The 22931-nt window shown below is 40.1% G+C and overlaps 1 protein-coding gene across 8 annotated transcripts in view; it reads left to right on the top strand.

The window, feature by feature from the left end:
* Positions 1 to 22931, top strand: part of UTRN (utrophin) — a 497409-nt gene that overhangs the window by 130278 nt on the left and 344200 nt on the right. For all 8 annotated transcript variants that reach the window (XM_060029843.1, XM_060029847.1, XM_060029845.1 and 5 more), the window contains 5 exons: positions 2903 to 3010; positions 3291 to 3470; positions 5971 to 6140; positions 10712 to 10835; positions 22353 to 22440. In XM_060029843.1, coding sequence (XP_059885826.1) covers positions 2903 to 3010; positions 3291 to 3470; positions 5971 to 6140; positions 10712 to 10835; positions 22353 to 22440 — 670 coding nt within the window. The remainder of the gene's footprint in view (positions 1 to 2902; positions 3011 to 3290; positions 3471 to 5970; positions 6141 to 10711; positions 10836 to 22352; positions 22441 to 22931) is intronic.

Below are 22931 nucleotides of genomic sequence, written 5' to 3'. Positions count from 1 at the left end.
GATGTTTTGTGATTTACTAAATATGGTGGCAGAGAGAACATCTTAAAAAGCAGGTTGCAGAATTTGTCCCAGTGAAGTTGTAAGTTACTGCCACCTGCCCCCAAGACCAGAATTGTCCTATTAAGAATCACATAATGGACCTGATTCTGATTTCTGAAATATTTACATTTCGCTTTACAAAGATTTAAATTTACTTAGTCCCTTTTATTCAGGCCAATGAGTCACGTAGAATAATTAAAATTTTACTTCATTAATGATTGTGGGAGACATTGATTGCTAGGGAACCACTGTGTTACTCATCTAAGTAAAATAATTTAAAATTTGGAAAGAATCAAAATTTGGTAATTAAAAGTATTTAAAAATAGAGGGTGGCTGGGATTTTGGCCATTTATTACCGTAGGTTTAAAAATGACCTTTGAATGGCCTTCTGTTAGTGATATGGAAGGAGAAATCGTGTTAAAATGTAGAACTGAAGCCAACACTGGTACTTAATTGATAATTTGCTGTTAAAGAGAATGAGACCAACAACTGTGTCTGAATTAGAAAATCTTTCAAGGGATTATTGTTCACTCAGTTGCAGAGGCTTTAAGATAGAAATGGGCTCTGAGAATTAGTTCAAAATTTCTGCAGCATAAGCCAAGTGTGGCAAGCAAGGTATTCTGTGATTGACTTTAACCTACCTTTCCAAACTTAACTATCCCTCAGTCCTTCCATGTACCCAGTGCTCAAATCCTGAATTCCCAGTTTGTAGCCCATTCCTGGACTGTCAAGGCCACGAGACTAGTGCTGGTTCTTTTTCACTTCTCTATTCCCAATGCATATGGTGCATGATAGGTTGCTTATGGGTTGTGTTGTATTGTTTTTATGGTTTTGGAAGAGTGAACTGGTTTTCTAGCCTCTGTGTTTTTAAATGTGGCATCTCCCTCGGAATGCCTTTTTACCCATCTCTTTAGTTTTAAGTTCTCCCCACCTGTTACCAACCCTTTCGAGTCCGGCTCCTACAAGGGTCCTCTTGCCCAGTGATGCTCGAGCCAATAGAATGAAACCTGGTTTGGTTCAGAAGCAAAGGAAAGTTTTATTCTTTTTTTTTTTTTTTAAATTTTATTTATTTTTGGCTGCGTTGCGTCTTCGTTGCTGCATGCAGGCTTTCTCTAGTGGCGGCGAGCGGGGGCTACTCTTTGTTGCAGTGCGCAGGCTTCTCATTGCAGTTGCTTCTCTTGTTGCGGGGCATGGGCTCTAGGCATGCGGGCTTCAGTAGTTATGGCACGTGGTCTCCATAGTTGTGGCTCGCGGGCTCTAGAGTGCAGGCTCAGTAGTTGTGGCGCACGGGCTTAGCTGCTCCGCGGCATGTGGGGTCTTCCCGGACCAGGGCTCGAACCCGTGTCCCCTGCATTGGCAGGCGGATTCTTAACCACTGCGCCACCAGGGAAGTCCGAAAGTTTTATTCTTCGAGGAAAGAATGGAGAGGAGTGAGCTTGCGCCCTAGAGTCCACGCTCTCCCCAGCAGTCATCGGTGGGGCTTCTTTAGAGGGTTCTTCTTGGCGGGGAGGGGGCGGAGTTCTCGCGGGTCTGGTGCAGGTGTGTTGCTCATGGCTCCAGATTACAGTGCCGGGCGCAGCCTCTCTGCACATGGCCTGCTGCCGCCATCTTGGACTGAGGTGTCATGCCCGGCACTCCTGCACACCGGCTGCCGAGCTGAGATGTTGGGCATGGTGGGTCTCCTCTGGGAACCAGTCCACCTTGTTAGGTGCAAGGACTCTGCACATGGCCGCCTACAGGCAAGTGAAACTAGACTAAGCACAAAAGAGGAGGTGAGAACTTATCACCTAGATTCCGCCTTATTTTTCCCGGTATCCCAGTGGGCTTTGCCAGTGACTTATCCATCTAGGACCATGAAGTCCCCTATAAACTCCCTCCCCTCCCCACTGTTTCAGAACTGTAAGCAATCCCTTTGCGGTGTCTGCACTTTCTAACTGGTGGCACAGTTATTTTTGTGCGTATCTTATCATTCTTACTACATTGAGGACAGGATCCATGTTTGTCTTGTATTTTCTAATCTTTCTCCTTTTTTTGGTGGAATATAAAGGCAGAGAATGGTTGTTAAATAAACTGATAAATAAAACAACTACAGAAAGAGTTGATTCCAAACACAGAACCAAGAATTTCCCCCCTCAACTCTAGAAAAAGGTTTCTGTGGTAAATACTACATTTTGGGAAAAATTATCCCAATGCAGCCATTTTTGTTGTTTTGACTCCTCCTTCATGTTTATCTCCCTACTTTACTAAATGTCTTCTTCCTAAAAGACATGCATCACTGCCAATGAAGTTTAAAGATCTTTATACTGACTTTGGACTGTCCTCAAACTTCGTCCTCTAGTCATAATTGCTGTCAAATCCGGAGCATTAGTGTGGTTGTCCTGCAAGATGCATGAAAAAACCATGGGCTTCGGACTGTGGGTCTTTGACCTGTCTCTGCAGTTAACAAGCCAAGAGATCTTGGACATATAATTTGGCTTCTCTCTGTTTCTTCCTTAAAATGAGGGGCTGAGACAAGAAAATCTCTGACCTTCCCTCTGCATCTAGAGAGTTATAAAGTGATTCTTTTGGAGACTTGGATAGCTGGATTTAGCCTTTTAGACCCACCTACTTCCCTGAGAATTAGGTTTAGTTATCCAGGAGTGGGGCTAATTTCAGGTGGATCTGTTGCAGACCTGAGAAGGGTAATATCTTAAAGATGCTTTCCTGGGTCATTTATGCCTCAGGCTTAGGTGTTTGAAGGCCTTCTTATCCCAGATGTGGATAAGCTTCTAGTAACATAAAAATTGGAGATTCTGGAACTTGATTGAATTGAATTACCAAATGATTCCCTAAATATATTTCTAACTTTTATTATTCTTTGTAGTGCTTGTTGAAAGCATGGTTAACTGAAAAAGGAGAGGCTTTAAATAAAGTCCAGACGAGCAACTTCAAAGACCAAAAGGAACTCAGTGTCAGCGTTCGACGACTGGCTGTAAGTGATGTCACTGTCAGCATCTGTCTTTTAAGCCTGTGATATCTTACTGTTTTATATCGACAGTTAATACAATTTAGTGAATAGACTCATTACCTAACTCTGGAATGCTGCCATGTAATGATCTAGAACCAGGAGTCTTATCTTTTAGCTTTAGGGAATTAATTGCAAGGCAGGTGAATTTTATAATAAAATATACATGTTTACATTTCCTGACTGGGGAACAGGAAGATAAAGTCCTGTTAAAAGGGAGTCATCTAATAAGTATCTGAAATACTAGATTTTGAAGGAAGACATGGAAATGAAGCGTCAAGCGTTGGATCAACTGAGTGAAATTGGCCAGGATGTGGGTCAGTTACTTGATAATCCTAAGGCATCCAAGAAGATCAACAGCGACTCAGAGGAACTGACTCAGAGATGGGATTCCTTGGTTCAGAGACTAGAAGATTCCTCCAACCAGGTACCTTTTGCTTTGGGTAATGTGTTGTGCCATTAAGTGGAAATTATATGTTCAGGTTTGTTTTAGTTTTGGTGAAATAAAAGTAGTAGCTAAACTAAAAAGTTGGTTTTTTATACCTGGTTTACTATAAAATTGAAAAATTGACATGTGAATGTCTTCTTTAGTTTTCTAAAGTAAATTTTAGTAGACCTTCAAAAAACTTACTGATATCCAGTCATTCAACCCTTAGTAACTGATAACACTTAGACATGAATCCATTAAATGATCTTTAAATCTTAAATAATCTTATTAATTTAAAGAATATTTTAACAAATTGAACAATATTAACACTTTGGTTTGTACCTGAATTTTCATAGCAGCATTATTCATAATAGCCAAAAAGTGAAACAACTGATAATATCCATCAATAGATGGATGGATAAACAAAATGTGGTATATCCATGCAATTATTAGGCAATAATAAAATGAAGTACTGATACATGATACAGCATGGATGAACCCTGAAAACACTGTGCTGAGTAAAAGTAGCCAGTCACAAGCTTAATGCACTATAATTCTATCTATATGAAGTATCCAGAATAGGCAAACCCAGAGAGACAGGGGCCAAGAGGGAGAGGAAGATGGGGAGTGACTGTTTTGGGCACAGGGTTTCTTTTTTTTTTTGTTCTCTGAAGATAATATAATTTATTTAGATATCAATAAAGGAAGGAGATTTAGAGGGCTTCCCTGGTGGCGTGGTGGTTGAGAGTCTGCCTGCCGATGCAGGGGACACGGGTTTGTGCCCCGGTCTGGGAAGATCCCACATACTGTGGAGTGGCTGGGCCTGTGAGCCATGGCTGCTGAGCCTGCGCGTCCGGAGCCTGTGCCCCGCAACAGGAGAGGCCACAGCAGTGAGAAGCCCGGGTACCACAAAAAAAAAAAAAAAAAAGGAAGGAGATTTAGGAACCACACTTATAAAGAACCAAGAAGTAAAAGAAGAAATCAAAAGGACAATTAGAAAATTATTTGAGATTAATAAAAACAAAACATACCAAAACTCATGAATTCAGTGAAAGTAGTGTTCAGAATGAAATTGATAGCTTTACATGCCTATGTTAAAAAAGTTATATCAACATCCTAAACTTCTCCATTAAGAACTAGAAAAAAGAGTAAACCAAGTAGAAGAAAGAGAATAACAAATATTAGAGTACAAATATCTAACGAAGAGAATGGAAAGACAATTGAGAAATTAAATAAAACCAAAATTTGATTCATTGGAAAAATGAACAAAATTGACAAAACTTTAGCCACACCAACTAAGCACAAAAGAGAGGACTCAAATTTCTCAAATCAGAAATACGAGATGATATCACTACCAACCTTATTGGAATAAAATCATTGTCATCATCACCATCATCTTTTACATATTTTTCCAGAAAGTAAAGGTGGGGAGGACATTTCCCAAATAATTTTAGGAAATGTGTATTCTCCTATGTCAAAACAAAGATATCACAAGCAAAGAAAATTTTGTATAAATATCTCTTATGAACATAGATGTGAAAATTCCCAAGTAAATACTAGAAAATCAAATCCAATAACATATAAAAAGAATAATATGTAGTGACCAAGTGGGAGTTATCCCTAGAAGGGAAGATTGAAATATCAATGCATTACACCATATCAATAGAATAAAAGACAAAAACATGTGATCATCTAAATATAAAAAAGGCATTTGACAGAATTCAACACCCTTTTATGGTAAAAACACACACCAAACTGGAAATAGATGGGAGCTTTCTCAACCTAATAAAGAGCTTCTACATAAAAACCAAAGACCAACATCACACTCAGTGATGAAAGACTGAATACTTTCTCCCTCATGCAAGGAACAGGACAAAGATGTCCTTGTACTAGAGTTTCTAGACAGGATGATTAGGCATTAAAAAGAAATAAAACTCATGTGAATTGGAAAAAAATAAAACTATCTCTGTACTCACATGATATAACCTTTTATATAGAAAATCCTAAGGAATCCATACACACACACACACACACACACACACACACATTAGACTGATAAACATGCAACAAGCTTGCAGGATACAAGATCAGTATATACATTTGAATACATTGCTGTACGTTATTGATAAGTAGTTGTTCCTGAGGTCTGGAGCAGGGGTGTGCAAACTACAGGTCTTGTGGACTAAATCTAATCAGCTCCTTGTATTTGTGAATAAAGTTTTATTGGAACAGAGTCATGCCCATTAATTTATCAATACATATCGTCTACGGCTTTTTTCCTGTCACAATAACAGAGTTGAGTAATTGTGACAGAGACTTTAGGGTTTCGTTTTGAAATGATAAAACTATTCTGGAATTAGAAAGTGGGCATGGTTGCACAACTCTGAATATATTAATAACCATTGGACCGTACATTTCCAAGGGGAGAATTTTATGGCATGTGAATTATATCCCAATAAAGCTGTTATAAAACATTAAAACTGGATGATTTTTATTTCAGGTGACTCAGGCTGTCGCAAAGCTGGGAATGTCCCAGATTCCTCAGAAGGATCTTTTGGAGACGGTTCGCCTAAGAGAACAAGTAACTACAAAAAGGTCTAAGCAAGAGCTGCCTCCTCCTCCTCCCCCAAAGAAGAGACAGATCCCTGTGGATCTGGAAACTAAGAAAAGGTGAGAACAGATAGAGACTATTTTCCAAACCCAATCCCGCACATAATGTATTTTGTACTCAGAACTTATTTTGTACTGATCACTAATCATATGCAAATTTAGACATAATTATTGTAATGGAAATTCAACTACCGAACCACTCACTACCTCTGAGTCTTCTGAGTATTTCACTTTACACTGCTAAGCATCTAAATCATCTGGATGATTTTATTTATCTTGGGTTCAATTGGGAGAACTGTGTGACAGAACCCTTCTTCCTTTCCCATCAGTTATCTTGGGTGGATATGATTGTCCATGATCCCTCATTTATTCTTTCTTTCTCTATCACAGTTCCTACAGTTTTGCTTTAGATCCATCTCCTTATTCTTTGTGACTCTCCTTCTCTTCTCACCTTTAAAAAAACGTACTTCAGGGAAGTAATTCATTTTTAGTCTCCTTTTCTTCCTTTTCCCCCTTCTTTTCTTTTTTCATGTCTTCTTTCTTTGTTAATTCCTTTGTCATATTTATTAATAGATTCTTCGTGTTTTGCTTTAAAATCCATCTTTGGTAAAATATCTTTTCATTTCTGACTCAAAAGAAATGCAGGATCCTTATAGGAGGAATAACCATGGCTGGTGTATAGTGAACTTTTACTAGTGTCAGATCCTCTGTAGAGCTCTCCTGTGGGCGAGGTACTGTTCCTCACAGGCACTGGAGCAGGTAGTCTCAGAGCAGCCCTTGAGTAGTGCTATCATTCTTGCCCTTTGACAGTAGAATCCCAGTGCTTGGGTAAATGGGCTGTTATTTTTGCCTGAATAAAAATGATATGATTTCCCCAGTTTAGCTTTTGTTAGACAAAGCAGGATTGTAATTTTATCTGATGACCTTCATTTTGATAATAAGGCTGTGTTCCTGCCTCCTAAGAGCATCTCCTTGCAGGACCACTGGACCTCTGAGTTGCAAGCAGCGGCTGTGGAACTTTTACTTCTGGAGCCAAGGTAGCAGATGAGGGAGATGCTTCTGATGTTGATATCATCATAGACCTTTCATTTCCTGAGTGTTTATATTCTGTCAGTGTATCTGGCAGGGTGTCTCTCCAGTGCTGACTGTGCATTGGAAGCTGGGAAGGTTGTAAAAGACTAGGGCGCATAAATAGGTTCTGGTACCAATTCTGACTCACAGGTTTAGTCCTACAAGACTGCTTTCTCTTCCTCCTCCCCTGCCCCAGACCAGATGCCACTTACAAGTCCAGGTTACCAGGTTACATGTTGAATTAAACAAGGCATGAAATTCCCCTTCTCTTCCCTGTTTCTTACCTACTGGCTACAGGTTGGAGGTTTCCACGGCCTCCTCCTTGGACTTGAGACGCTAGTCGCAAATCCAGGTTGTTACCTATATTCTGACCAACTGGTTATAATTCAGAGGTTTCTAACACCACCTCCTCTGGTTCAGTTAATTTGCTAGAGCAGCTTATAGAACTCAGAGAAGCATTTTACTTAATAGATTATCTGTTTATTATAAAAGGAATGCCACCCAGGAACAGCCAGACTGAAGAGATGCACAGGGCAAGTCATAGGGAAAGGGTGCGGAGCCCCCGTGCCCTCTCCAGGTGCCCCACTCTCTCTGAATATCCATGTGTTCACCAACCCGAAGCTCTCTGGACCCCATCCTTTTGGGTTTTTAGGGAGGCTTCGTTACATAGTCATGATTGATTAAATCATTGACCTTTGGTGATTGATTCAACCTCCATCCCCTCTCCTCTCCCCTGAAGTCAGGGGGGTGAGACCGAAAGTTCCAACCCTCTAATCACAGGGTTGGGTCTCCTGACAACCAACCCACCTTTTTAGGTGGGATCCCAAAGTCATCTCACTAACATAACAAAGGACACCTTTGTTGCTCTCATCACTGGAAATTCCAAGGGTTTGGGGAACACTATGCCAGAAATAGGGACAAAGACCAAGTATACATTTCTTACTATAAATTACAATATCACAGTGCATAACTATAAGATCTTAAACACGACCATGTTATATAGGGTGAATTCTGCTGCAAGAAACAGAATACTGTACCCAAAGTGACTTAAACGATGAGGTCACTGATTATCTCATGTTACAAGAAGTCCGGAGGTGGGGCAGTTTTAATGGGATGGTGTGGGTCAGCATCCTGGCACCTTGTCTCTGCCCTTTTCAGCATGTTGGCTTTTCCCTTGTTTTCTCATGGTCCCAAGATGCTGCTGTAGCACTGGGCATAACATCCTTGTATAACCTGCTTTATAGGCAGGTAGAGCAGTTTTTCCTTATTTGGAGAAAAACCTTTCCTGGAAGATATCAGCTAACTCCCGCACCCTGGTCTCAGTGGCCAGGACTCAGTCACTTGCCCACACCCTGGGTTCCTGGGAGGTTGACACTGTCCTGCCTTTTCAGTCTCTATGGTTGTGTTCTGGGGTACTGGGGCAGCAAGGAAGAAGTGTGGGGAGGGAGGTGTCTCTTGGGTGGGCAACTAGTTGTGAATTCCACAGTCTTTCATCCATGATTTGATTGATGCAGAAATGCCTTCAGTTCATTCCTGGACAAATGGAGGCTTGAGTACATCCAGTTCATTATAATAGATGGCAGTGAAGTTTCATTATTAGAAATTTTGCCCGAAGTTGGCCCCTCTAAGTCTATTCATGTGTGCTAGTTTTGCATCTTGGAGTGCTATAGAGCTACATCACCCCCCTTCAATATGGTACCTCTTCAGAATTTAAGGATAGGTTTCATATTCTAATTTACATTGTCCTAAAGTCTAAGTACTCTTAAGCATCCTAATGTGACATGGTTTCCAGATCCTTTAATGTTTTTAGTCTGATGGAGAAACCACTATTAGCTTGTCTTAAAATGGGCTGTCCGAGCAGATGTGAACCTTGAATAACTGCTTAGCACAGCTTATAATACATGCCTCAAAAATGATGGTTTATTTCCCCTTCTCTTCTCGTGGTGCTGCTAGTGGCTGGTTTTTTTTTGGTTTGTTTTTTCAGTCACCACAGGGACAGTCATTTCGTATAATCTGGGTACATTTCTGTTAACATGAGCTGAGATCACTGGGCCTCTAAGGCGTTCACATTGCGCCTTCTCATGTTGAGGGCAGAGGTGGAGTAAGTCTCCAAAAGGTCATTTAAAACATATGATCTTTGGTTTCTACTCCTCTTCTCTGAAAGATTAAATAGAAACCGGCTCTTAAGATGACAGGAGGCGTGTACCATTGTTGGAGTGATACTGTGACCCCTGGTTATTTACCTGGAGTGTCACAACATCCCATTCAAAGTACCAGAAAATTTATCTTGATGCGAAGACAAATATTCATAATTCACTAGAAACACTTTGAGCCAAGTTTCCCAAAAGAATCAGCAAGGACAACCTGTGCTTACCTGAAAGTCTCTGAAAATACCCAGATCTTGCTTTGAGAAACCCTGGGGCAAAGCCCTGGATAAGAGGACAGACTCCTCAGCTTGAATCCCAGCTCTACCTTTTGTTAACTTTGCTGCCTGGAGTAGTTATTTGAAACCTCTGCGAGCTCAATTCCTGCATCACTAGAAAGGATAATAACAGTGTATACTCACAGGGTCGTTGTGAGGCTTCCTTGACTTAATAATGCACATAAACCATTTAGAGAAGGGCCTGGCATATGGCCAGCAACCACTGACTGTTCCTCTTCTTGTTCCTCCTCACTGGTTTTGACCGACTTTCTCAGCACCTCTAAAGTCTGTCCCCTTTTCTCCTTTCCACTGTCATTTGGTTCGGCTTCCAATACTACCACAGCCTGTTCTCTGGACTTGCCTCTCTTTATTCTTTCTCCTCAGTGAACACAAAAGGGTAAATATAATCATGTCCGTCCCATGCTTTAAGCCCCTCACTGGCTCTCAGCTGTCTTTTGGCTAAGGTCCAACTCCTTAATCTATCCTGCAGGGCTTTCCAGTCACTGGTCCCTGTGGCTCCCTGCCACACTGTCAATTGTTCCCCCCCCGACTAGTGCTTGCTATTCCAGCCACACCTAACTACTTACAGTGTGCAAAGTGTGTTCCTCCCTTTCTTTGTTCTCCTTTTATGCGGAAAACTCCCGGGCACAATGCTGTTGTTCCCCAGGAAGCCATTCCCTCCCCATTGGCTTAGGAGGCATCCTGTGAATTCCTGGGATTGTGTTGGTTTACCTTCATATTAAGAGCCCAGTCCAGTGCCTGGCATATAGGAGACTCAGTAACTACATGTTGAATTAAACAAGGCATTAACTTAGGAATGTCTGTACTTGTTCTTTTCTGCTGTTATCTAACCAAATCTGTTTTTCATGATCTACAAAGGGTTTACGAAAGTATAAGTGGTTTCTTATAATGTTTAAAATTTTTATTTAATTATTTTCTTTATTCATTGACACTATGATTTTGTTCCTGTTTTTCATACTTTTAACTGTAAATGTATGATCTTATTTTGTATAGTTACTGTATTTCTCGGTTGCCTTTATTTTTGATGAGTGCTTAAAAACACATACCTCTTTCTTGAGCCAAGTGAAACAGTAGAAGAAAATGACTGACATTTGGTAACATCTGAATTTCCAATCAGGTTTGATGCTATAAGTGCTGAGCTGTTGAACTGGATCTTGAAATCAAAGACTGCCATTCAGGCCACAGAGATAAAAGAGTATAAGAAGATGCAAGAAACATCAGAAATGAAAAAGAAGTTGAAGGTAAAACATAAAACAAAAATATTGCAGTGAATAAAATATTTCATCAGGATGGATTTGCTGTTGGCATAAAGATGTGATGGGATCCAAAGTCTTCCAAAATGTAGCCGTAAGATACCTTTTAGAATGCTGTAGTACATTTTGTTATTTTTCTGTTTTGGTTTTTTTTTTGCGGTACACGGGCCTCTCACCGTTGTGGCCTCTCCCGTTGCGGAGCACAGGCTCCAGACACGCAGGCTCAGTGGCCATGGCTCACGGGCCTAGCTGCTCTGCGGCATGTGGGATCTTCTTGGACTGGCGCATTAACCCGTGTCTCATGCATCGGCAGGCGGACTCTCAACCACTACGCCACCAGGAAAGCCCGTAGTACATTTTGAATCTATGCAAGCTGGCTGGCATCAGATCCCTGTGTGGAGGAGGAGTTTTGTTTTTGTTTTTTTAATTTGAAGGATAGTTGATATACAATATTTTATTAGTTACAGGTGTACAGCATCGTGATTCAATATTTTTATAGATTATACTCTATTTAAAGTTGTTATACAATAATGGCTATACTTCCCTCTGCTGTCCAATATATCCTTGTAGCTTAAATCTTTTTTTTTTTTTTACATCTTTATTGGAGTATAATTGCTTTACAATGGTGTGTTAGTTTCTGCTTTATAACAAAGTGAATCAGTCATACATATACATATGTTCCCATATCTCTTCCCTCTTGCGTCGCCCTCCCTCCCACCCTCCCTATCCCACCCCTCTAGGTGGTCACAAAGCACCGAGCTGATCTCCCTGTGCTATGCGGCTGCTTCCCACTAGCTATCTATTTTATGTTTGGTAGTGTATATATGTCCATGCCACTCTCTCACTTTGTCACAGCTTACCCTTCCCCCTCGCCATATCCTCAAGTCCATTCTCTAGTAGGTCTGTGTCTATATTGCTGTCTTACCCCTAGGTTCTTCATGACATTTTTCTATTCTTAAATTCCATATATATGTGTTAGCATACAGTATTTGTCTTTCTCTTTCTGACTTACTTCACTCTATATGACAGACTCTAGGTCCATCCACCTCATTACAAATAGCTCAATTTCCTTTCTTTTGATGGCTGAGTATTATTCCATTGTACATATGTGCCACATCTTCTTTATCCATTCATCCGATGATGGACACTTAGGTTGCTTCCATCTCCAGGCTATTGTAAATAGAGCTGCAATGAACATTTTGGTACATGACTCTTTTTGAATGATGGTTTTCTCAGGGTATATGCCCAGTAGTGGGATTGCTGGGTCATATGGTTGTTCTATTTGTAGTTTTTTAAGGAACCTCCATACTGTTCTCCATAGTGGCTGTACCAATTCACATTCCCACCAGCAGTGCAAGAGTGTTCCCTTTTCTCCACACCCTCTCCAGCATTTATTGTTTCCAGATTTTTTGATGATGACCATTCTGACTGGTGTGAGATGGTATCTCATTGTAGTTTTGATTTGAATTTCTCTAATGATTAGTGATGTTGAGCATTCTTTCATGTGTTTGTTGGCAGTCTGTATATCTTCTTTGGAGAAATGTCTATTTAGGTCTTCTGCCCATTTTTGGATTGGGTTGTTTGTTTTTTTGTTATTGAGCTGTGTGAACTGCTTATACATTTTGGAGATTAATCCTTTGTCAGTTGCTTCATTTGCAAATATTTTCTCTCATTCTGAGGGTTGTCTTTTGGTCTTGTTTATGGTTTCCTTTGCTGTCCAAAAGCTTTGAAGTTTCATTAGGTCCCATTTGTTTTTGTTCTTATTTCCATTTCTCTAGGAGGTGGGTCAAAAAGTATCTTGCTGTGATTTATGTCGTACAGTGTTCTGCCTATGTTTTCCTCTAAGAGTTTGATAGTTTCTGGCCTTACATTTAGGTCTTTAATCCATTTTGAGCTTATTTTTGTGTGTGGTGTTAGGGAGTGATCTAATCTCATACTTTTACATGTGCCTGTCCAGTTTTCCCAGCACCACTTACTGAAGAGGCTGTCCTTTCTCCATTGTACATTCCTGCCTCCTTTATCAAAGATATGGTGACCATATGTGCATGGGTTTATCTCTGGGCTTTCTATCCTGTTGCATTGATCTATATTTCTGTTTTTGTGCCAGTACCATACTGTCTTGATTACTGTAGCTTTGTAGTATAGTCTGAAGTCAGGGAGCCTGAGTCCTCCAGCTCCGTTTTTCGTTCTCAAGATTGCTTTGGCTATTCGGGGTCTTTTGTGTTTCCATACAAATTGTGAAATTTTTTGTTCTAGTTCTGTGAAAAATGCCAGTAGTTGTTTGATAGGGATTGCATTGAATCTGTAGATTGCTTTGGGTAGTAGAGTCATTTTCGTAATGTTGATTCTTCCAATACAAGAACATGGTATACCTCTCCATCTGTTTGTATCATCTTTAATTTCTTTCATCAGTGTCTTATAATTTTCTGCATACAGGTCTTCTGTCTCCTTAGGTAGGTTTATTCCTAGGTATTTTATTCTTTTTTTTGCAATGGTAAATGGGAGTGTTTTCTTGATTTCACTTTCAGATGTTTCATCATTAGTGTGTAGGAATGCCAGAGATTTCTGTGCATTAATTTTGTATCCTGCTACTTTACTAAATTCATTGATTAGCTCTAGTAGTTTTCTGGTAGCATCTTTAGGATTCTCTATGTATAGTATCATGTCATCTGCAAACAGTGACAGCTTTACTTCTTCTTTTCCGATTTGGATTCCTTTTATTTCCTTTTCTTCTCTGATTGCTGTGGCTAAAACTTCCAAAACTATGTTGAATAAGAGTGGTGAGAGTGGGCAACGTTGTCTTGTTCTGGATCTTAGTGGAAATGCTTTCGGTTTTTCACCATTGAGGACAACGTTGGCTGTGGGTTTGTCATATATGGCCTTTATTATGTTGAGGAAAGTTCCCTCTGTGCCTACTTTCTGCAGGGTTTTTATCATAAATGGGTGTTGAATTTTGTCAAAAGCTTTCTCTGCATCTATTGAGATGATCATATGGTTTTTCTCCTTCAATTTGTTAATATGGTTTATCACATTGATTGATTTGCATATATTAAAGAATCCTTGCATTCCTGGAATAAACCCCACTTGATTATTTGTATGATCCTTTTAATGTGCTGTTGGATTCTGTTTGCTAGTATTTTGTTGAGGATTTTTGCATCTATGTTCATCAGTGATATTGGCCTGTAGTTTTCTTTCTTTGTGACATCCTTGTCTGGTTTTGGTATCAAGGTGATGGTGGCCTCGTAGAATGAGTTTGGGAGTGTTCCTCCCTCTGCTATATTTTAGAAGAGTCTGAGAAGGATAGGTGTTAGCTCTTCTCTAAATGTTTGATAGAAGTCGCCTGTGAAGCCATCTGGTCCTGGGCTTTTGTTTGTTGAAAGATTTTTAATCACAGTTTCAATTTCAGTGCTTGTGATTGGTCTGTTCATATTTTCCATTTCTTCCTGATTCAGTCTTGGCATGTTGTCCATTTCTAAGAATTTGTCCATTTCTTCCAGGTTGTCTATTTTATTGGCATAGAGTTGCTTGTAGTAATCTCTCATGATCTTTTGTATTTCTGCAGTGTCAGTTGTTACTTCTCCTTTTTCATTTCTAATTCTATTGATTTGAGTCTTCTCCCTTTTTTTCTTGATGAGTCTGGCTAATGGTTTATCAATTTTGTTTATCTTCTCAAAGAACCAGGTTTTAGTTTTATTGATCTTTGCTATCATTTCCTTCATTTCTTTTTCATTTATTTCTGATCTGATTTTTATGATTTCTTTCCTTCTGCTAACTTTGGGGTTTTTTTGTTCTTCTTTCTCTAATTGCTTTAGGTTCAAGGTTAGGTTGTTTATTCGAGATGTTTCCTGTTTCTTAAGGTAGGATTGTATTGCTATAAACTTCCCTCTTAGAACTGCTTTTTCTGCATCCCATTGGTTTTGGGTCATCGTGTCTCCATTGTCATTTGTTTCTATTTTTTAATTTCCTCTTTTATTTCTTCAGTGATCACTTCGTTATTAAGCAGTGTATTGTTTAGCCTCCATGTGTTTGTATTTTTTACAGCTCTTTTCCTGTAATTGATATCTAGTCTCATAGCGTTGTGGTCGGAAAAGATACTTGATACAATTTCAATTTTCTTAAATTTACCAAGGCTTGATTTGTGACCCAAGATATGATCTATCCTGGAGAATGTTCCATCAGCACTTGAGAAAAATGTGTATTCTGTTGTTTTTGGATGGAATGTCCTAAATATCAATTAAGTCCATCTTGTTTAATGTATCATTTAAAGCTTGTGTTTCCTTATTTATTTTCATTTTGTATGATCTGTCCATTGGTGAAAGTGGGGTGTTAAAGTCCCCTACTATGATTGTGTTACTGTCGATTTCCCCTTTTATGGCTGTTAGTATTTGCCTTATGTATTGAGGTGCTCCTATGTTGGGTGCATAAATATTTACAATTGTTATATTTTCTTCTTGGATCGATCCCTTGATCATTATGTAGTGTCCTTCTTTGTCTCTTCTAATAGTCTTTATTTTAAAGTCTATTTTGTCTGATATGAGAATTGGTACTCCAGCTTTCTTTTGGTTTTCATTTGCATGGAATATCCTTTTCCATCCCCTCACTTTCAGTCTGTATGTGTCTCTAGGTCTGAAGTGGGTCTCTTGTAGACAGCGTATATATGGGTCTTTTTTTTGTATCCATTCAGCCAATCTGTGTCTTTTGGTGGGAGCACTTAGTCCATTTACATTTAAGGTAATTATCGATACGTATGTTCCTATTCCCATTTTCTTAATTGTTTTGGGTTCGTTATTGTAGGCCTTTCCTTCTCTTGTGTTTCTTGCCTAGAGAAGTTCCTTTAGCATTGATGTAAAGCTGGTTTGGTGGTGCTGAACTGTCTCAGCTTTTGCTTCTCTGTAAAGGTTTTAATTTCTCTGTCAAATCTGAATGAGATTCTTGCTGGGTAGAGTAATCTTGGTTGCAGGTTCTTCTCCTTCATCACTTTAAATATGTCTTGCCAGTCCCTTCTGGCTTGCAGAGTTTGTGCTGAAAGATCAGCTGTTAACCTAATGGGGATTCCCTTGTGTGTTATTTGTTGTTTTTCCCTTGCTGCTTTTAATATGTTTTCTTTGTATTTCATTTTTGACAGTTTGATTAATATGTGTTTTGGCGTATTTCTCCTTGGATTTATCCTATATGGGACTCTCTGTGCTTCCTGGAGTTGATTGACTATCTCCTTTCCCATATTAGGGAAGTTTTCAACTATAATCTCTTCAAATATTTTCTCAGTCCCTTTCTTTTTCTCTTCCTCTTCTGGAACCCGTATAATTCGAATGTTGGTGCATTTAATGTTGTCCCAGAGGTCTCTGAGACTGTCCTCAGTTCTTTTCATTCTTTTTTCTTTACTCTGCTCTGCAGTAGTTATTTCCACTATTTTATCTTCCAGGTCACTTATCCGTTCTTCTCCCTCAGTTATTCTGCCATTGATCCCATCTGGAGTATTTTTAATTTCATTTATTGTGTTGTTCATCGTTGCTTGTTTCATCTTTAGTTCTTCTAGGTCCTTGTTAAATGTTTCTTGCATTTTGTCTATTCTATTTCCAAGATTTTGGATCATCTTTACTCTCATTATTCTGAATTCTTTTTCAGGTAGACTGCCTATTTCCTCTTCATTTGTTAGGTCTGGTGGGTTTTTATCTTGCTCCTTCATCTGCTGTGTGTTTTTCTGTCTTCTCATTTTGCTTATCTTACTGTGTTTGGGGTCTCCTTTTTGCAGGCTGCAGGTTCGTAGTTCCCATTGTTTTTGGTGTCTGTCCCCAGTGGCTGAAGTTGTTTCAGTGGGTTGTGTAGGCTTCCTGGTGGAGGCAACTAGTGCCTGTGTTCTGGTGGATGAAGCTGGATCTTGTCTTTCTGGTGGGTAGGTCCACGTCTGGTGGTGTGTTTTTGGGTATCTGTGGACTTAGTATGATTTTAGGTAGCCTCTCTGCTAATGGGTGGGGTTGTGTTCCTGTATTGCTAGTTGTTTGGCATAGGATGTCCAGCCGTGTAGCTTGCTGGTCGTTGAGTGAAGCTGGGTGCTGGTGTTGAGATGGAGATCTCTGGGAGATTTTTGCTGTTTGATATTATGTGGTGCTGGGAGGTCTCTTGTGGACCAGTGTCCTGAAGTTGGCTCTCCCACCTCAGAGGCACAGCATTGACTCCTGGCTGTAGCACCAAGAGCCTTTCATCCACACGGCTCAGAATAAAAGGGAGAAGAAGTAGGAAAGAAAGAAAGAAAGAAAGAACGAACGGAGGGAGGGTGGGAGGGAGGGAGGGAGGAAGGAAGGAAGGAGGGAAGGAAGGAAAGAAAGAAAGAAGGAAAGAAGATAAAATAAAGTAAGATAAAATAAAATAGTTATTAAAATAAAAAATAATTATAAAGAAAAAAAATTTTTTTTAAAAAGCAAAAACCAACAAAAAAAACGGACGGATAGAACCCTAGGACAAATGGTGGAAGCAAAGCTATACGGACAAAATCTCACACAGAAGCATACACATACACACTCACAAAAAGAGGAAAAGAGGAAAAAAATCATAAACCTTACTCTCCAAAGTCTACTTCCTCAGTTTGGGATAATTCGTTGTGTTTTCATGTATTCCACAAATACAGGTACATCAAGTTGATTGTAGAGCTTTAATCCGCTGCTTCTGAGGCTGCTGGGAGGGATTTCCTTTCTCTTCTTTGTTCTCACAGCTCCCCGGGCTCAGCTTTGGATTTGGCCCCGCCTCTGCCAAAGGCGTCTGTTCTTCGCTCAGACAGGACGGGGTTAAAGGAATCGCTGCTTCGGGGGTTGTGGCTCACTCAGGCCGGGGGGGGGGGGGGGGGAGGGGGGGAGGGGCACGGATGCGGGACGGGCCTGCGGCGGCAGAGGCCGGCATGACGTTGCACCAGCCTGAGGCGCGCCGTGCGTTCTCCCGGGGAAGTTGTCCCTAGATCCCGGGACCCTGGCAGTGGCGGGCTGCACAGCCTACCAGGAGGGGCGGTGTGGATAGTGACCTGTGCTCGCACACAGGCTTCTTGGTGGCGGCAGCAGCAGCCTTAGCGTCTCATGCCCGTCTCTGGGGTCCGCGCTTTTAGCCGCGGTTCGCGCCCGTCTCTGGAGCTCCTTTAAGCGGCGCTCTTAATCCCCTCTCCTTGCGCACCAGGAAAAAAAGAGGGAAGAAAAAGCCTCTTGCCTTTTCGGCGGGTCCAGACTTTTCCCCGGATTCCCTTCCGGCCAGCCGTGGTGCACTAACCCCCTGCAGGCTGTGTTCACGCCGCCAACCCCAGTCCTCTCCCTGCGCTCTGACCGAAGCCCAAGCCTCAGCTCCCAGCCCCGCCCGCCCCGGCGGGTTAGCAGACAAGCCTCTTGGGCTGGTGAGTGCCGGTCGGCACTGATCCTCTGTGCTGGAATCTCTCCGCTTTGCTCTCCGCTTTGACCTCCGCACCCCTGTTGCTGCGCTCTCCTCCGCGGCTCCGAAGCTCCCCCCCTCCGCCACCCGCAGTCTCCGCCCGCGAAGGGGCTTCCCAATGTGTGGAAGCCTTGCCTCCTTCACAGCTCCCTACCACTGGTGCAGGTACCGTCCCTATCCTTTTGTCGCTGTTCTTTCTATTTTTCTTTTGCCCTACCCAGGTACGTGGGGGGTTTCTTGCCTTTTGGGTGGTCTGAGGTCTTCTGCCAGCGTTCAGTCGGTGTTCTGTAGGAGTTGTTACACGTGTAGATGTATTTCTGGTGTATCTGTGGGGAGGAAGGTGATCTCCGCGTCTTACTCGTCCGCCATCTTCCCGTCGTCCGTCGAGGAGAAGTTTTTTTTCCTCCTTCCTTAACCGGTTAATTGAGATGTGCAGGAAGGGACACTTGCTAAGGTGATCCAGTTGTCATTACTAATTTTAGCTTCATTAGATCTATCTTAATCTGGTACCTAATAGTACATGTGTGTATGCTGAAAATGTTTTGCCTTCCGAATGCAAGAAACTGTTTCAAATCCCAAGATTTCTTCTATAAACATTCTTTTTAGAGGAGAGACGTATTTAAAACAAATAAACACTATAAAATGTATGGGATTGTAGCTCTGCTACTTTGTACCGCATGTGTGTTACTGTAAATTGCAACAGGAGATTGCAGTGATTTATGTCTTTGGGGTTCATTAAGTCTCTGTACATCCTTGCATGAATTATTTAGGCACCTAGAGCAAGTCCGTCTCACCATCTACATCAGCAATGGCGTTTATAAAGAGTTTGGAGAATGTTTAAAAATAAGACGTATGTGTAGATATCAGTGATGTGAGTTAGAAAGTGGTAGGTACTGAGGGAATTGAGAGGAGGCCAGGCTTGCAGCTGTCTCTATACACTGGTGAAGTCCAGAAGGCAAAGTGACACTGAAGGAGGGGGCTTGGAGCTGGTCAGAAGGGCACACCAGGCAGGTGGTGCCCATGAGCAGAGGCTCAGAGGGGGGCAAGCGTGTTGTGATTCTTGGAACAAATAATTCGTTTTGCTTTGTGCTAGGCGTATGTGTAAAAGCAGTAGAGAGTTAAGGCTGGAGAGGTGGTTTAGGACCAGACCCTGGCCGACTTTGAATGTTTGGGTGAGAAGCTGAGACTGATGTTTGCCTTATCATTCCACTGTAACTGTTCTCATTTAGGGGTCACCATTGACGACTGCTTTCAAAATCCAAAGGATAGATTTCTATTCTCATCAGACTTCCTTTCTTTGCAGCATTTGCCACTATTTACCTTCCCTTTTTACATGTCATTTAAAAAGGATATTGTTTTAAACTTAAAATGCTAGCAACTAGAACTCAATAATATAGGAAAAGGCAATCGTTTACTTATAACCAAACAGTATGTTTTTTATAGGAATCCACAAATAGTCTAAAATTAGAAAATCTATTAATATACAGCATTAGTAGGTTTAAATTCAAATCAAATAAATTTTAAAAGATAATCATCTCAATAGTAGTACATCTTCTTAACATAGCTTTAAGATGTCCAGTTCAAACCATCAGCCAACATTTTACTTAACAGTGAACTATTAAAATAATTCTCATTAAAACACACATTTATGAAATTACTGTTATTATTTAATGTTATTGTTACTAATAATATCATCTCACTCTTGATGAGTTCTAAGATATAAATTTGATTATACAGCTCCAGCGCTTGCAATTAATTAATGACTTGCCATTGCTGTGGGGATAAAATGTAAAGGCCACAGTGCCCTTACAAGGCACTTCCAGACAGCTCTCTTCCTTACCTCTAAGCAGAAACTCAGCCCTCTCATTCACTCGTCAGAGCTCCAGCACTCCTGACTCCTACGCTTTTCTCAATATCCTGCCTTCCCCATGTGTGGCTTTCCGGGCTCCGAATAGCCCTTTATTAAGCCTTTGCTGTGTGGCTGAAATGCCTCCTACTTCAGAAAGCCTCCTTTAGCCTCATTAGGCAGATTCCATATTGCTTTGGCCATACCTCTGTGAAAGCCCTTATTGCATTTATGTCATTATTTGTTTATATGCCTGCTGCCACTGCTTAGAAAGTGTGGACGATTTTCCCTTGAAACCTGTATTTTCAGCACTCTATAAAGTTCTTGGCTTATGGAAGGAGACCATGATGACTGTGGACAGGGGGAATGTGGAAGCACTGTTATCAGAGCCCCCTGCACAGGGGATCAAGAGAGCCAGGCATGAGGACTATGTTCCATCATTTCATATGCTTCTGAAAGACTGGTAGATGATATTAATGATCATTCAATAACCCAATTCTCAAAGACAGTAAAGTGGCAGAGAATTTGGAAGCTACAGTGATCTTTATGGAACAAGTCCCACAAAACACTGATAAATTAAATTCCATCCTGTGATCTAGGAACAATTTTACTTCCAGAAATTGTTACTATAATATTTGAGGGGATAAAAGTAACAATTGTGTATGTTTATGTAAGGCATGATTGGCAGTTCCTGTGTTTTACCTTTATTTATAAGTTCGTTTATTTTGTTGTTTTAGACAAGAAGTAGTAGATGCCAAAGATCTGAGAAAAATGTACAATAAAGAAAATTTAACCATTGCTTTAATCACTAATTTTTCTTGCAAATTTGGGAAGTATCAACTTAATTTTATTTTAGTGAAAGAATAACTTGTTCCAACTGATGCAATACCTGGGTGGAGAATCCCTAGTCTAATCGACCACCATCATAAAAAAAGTAGCCAAAAATCAGTTTGTATAAAGCAGGTAATAATTTTTCTCCAGTTTGACAGTGACTTTTTACATTGATAGTTAGTTTAACAAAGATTAGTGGTGTGTCGTAGAATCTCTTGTTCTTTCTTGATCTTTGACTATAAAAATGGTTGTTTTACTTGGTCACATTAAGGTTTGTGTGGATCAAAATAGGAGAGTTAAATTTATTTGATAGTGCTTACATTTGTAGACCCTAGAAGTGGGATTCTTCTCTAGGTTGTCTGGTTGAAGTAATATGGGTTGCCTGGATGCTTTGATTGTGCTATTTTGGACACTATTTGAGTGGCTAGATAATTATCAAATGCAGAAATTTCAAATAGTGACTGTGTATACAACACATGTGTGTGTATGTGTGTCCATGGTTTTGCTCAGCCCTTTCTAACTAATTCTGGAAGATCTTGTCTTCCCCTGTCTCTCAGATATAGGGACATTGAGAATATAAAATCTTAGAGACATAAATATTAAAATTAAGAGCCATTCTTTGAATATAAAGGATAAAATACTTTGCTTTGGGTCCTAAAGCATATTGTTATTGTTAAAAATTTATGTATGAATTATGCTGGTAGTTGAAGTTTGTGTTAGACCCTATGCTTAGTGTAACACCAACAAATGATATTGGGCTTAAATTATTTCTGTCTTTCGTATTAATTAATTTATTTTTGTTTGGTGATCTCTGTCTTCATAGTGCATTCAGTTCATTTCAGTCAAACTGTTATTTTTATGGTGTGGAGTATACTGAGGCCATGTATGTGAATAAATATTCTGGATCTAAAATACTAATTTTAATTACCTCCTCCTGATAGGAACTCATGTATGTAGTGTAAAATTTTTTCTCTTATAAAAGAAACCAGGGACTTCCCTGGCAGTCCAGTGGTTAGGACTTCGCCTTCCAATGCAGAAGGTGTGGGTTTGATCCCTGGTCGGGGAGCTAAGATCCCACATGCCTTGCGGCCAAAAAACCGAAACATAAAACAGGGGAGGTATTGTAACAAATTCAGTAAAGACTTTTAAAGATTTTTGTTTTGATGTAGAGCATTTTTAAGGAAACCAAAATTTTATATTGTTTGTTTGAATTTACCTTTTGAAATTTAATCATCTCTAGCGTTCTGGAGGGTAGCTTGAAATGGCATAGCTTTATCTTGGTATTTTCTTAGGTAAACTTTGACTGTAACTCCCACCTAAGAGAGTGTGGGAGGGACATTAAATATAAAAACTTCAGTAAGCATTAATACTATATTGAGAAGAAAGTCTGTACTATTCTTATATTGGGACTTTATTTTCAGGGATTAGAAAAGGAACAGATGGAAAGAAGTTCCAGACTCGATGAATTAAACCAAACTGGACAAATCCTTTTGGAGCAAATGGGAAAAGGTGAGAACCTTGATTTTTTTTTTTTATATCAATACTTTGCCAGACATGTGGGAGTCAATTCTTAAAACTACATCATCCAAGTGACCCATTACTCTGTTATAGTAGTTGATGATCTTTAGGAACAAAATAAGCTAAACCAAGGAAACCAGGTTTGGTACAGCAGTCGTGAAAGTCAAATGAAAACAGATAATTTCATTTTTTATAAACATTTCTGTGCTACAAGAGAAGTCACAGAACTTAATTCACATGCATTAGGTAGAAAGGTCCTACCAGACTTCACCGTGCTGGAAGTTTTTGATGAAACTAGTTTGAGAAAACCAGTGATGTAATTATTCAAACATCTGTTTTACTGAAGAATTTGATGTGCTTTTCTAACTGAACTGAATCATATATCTGCATCCTTACATAAGCAGACTCTGGGCAAATTACACTCTGTAAAGAAACTTCTTCTACATTAATTATCCATGGCCTAGGATTTATTTCAAATGTAT

This window comes from Delphinus delphis, chromosome 14, assembly GCF_949987515.2.
Source record: "Delphinus delphis chromosome 14, mDelDel1.2, whole genome shotgun sequence".
NCBI classification, from domain to species: Eukaryota; Metazoa; Chordata; class Mammalia; order Artiodactyla; family Delphinidae; genus Delphinus; species Delphinus delphis.
This window is presented reverse-complemented; position numbering and strand designations above follow the sequence as displayed.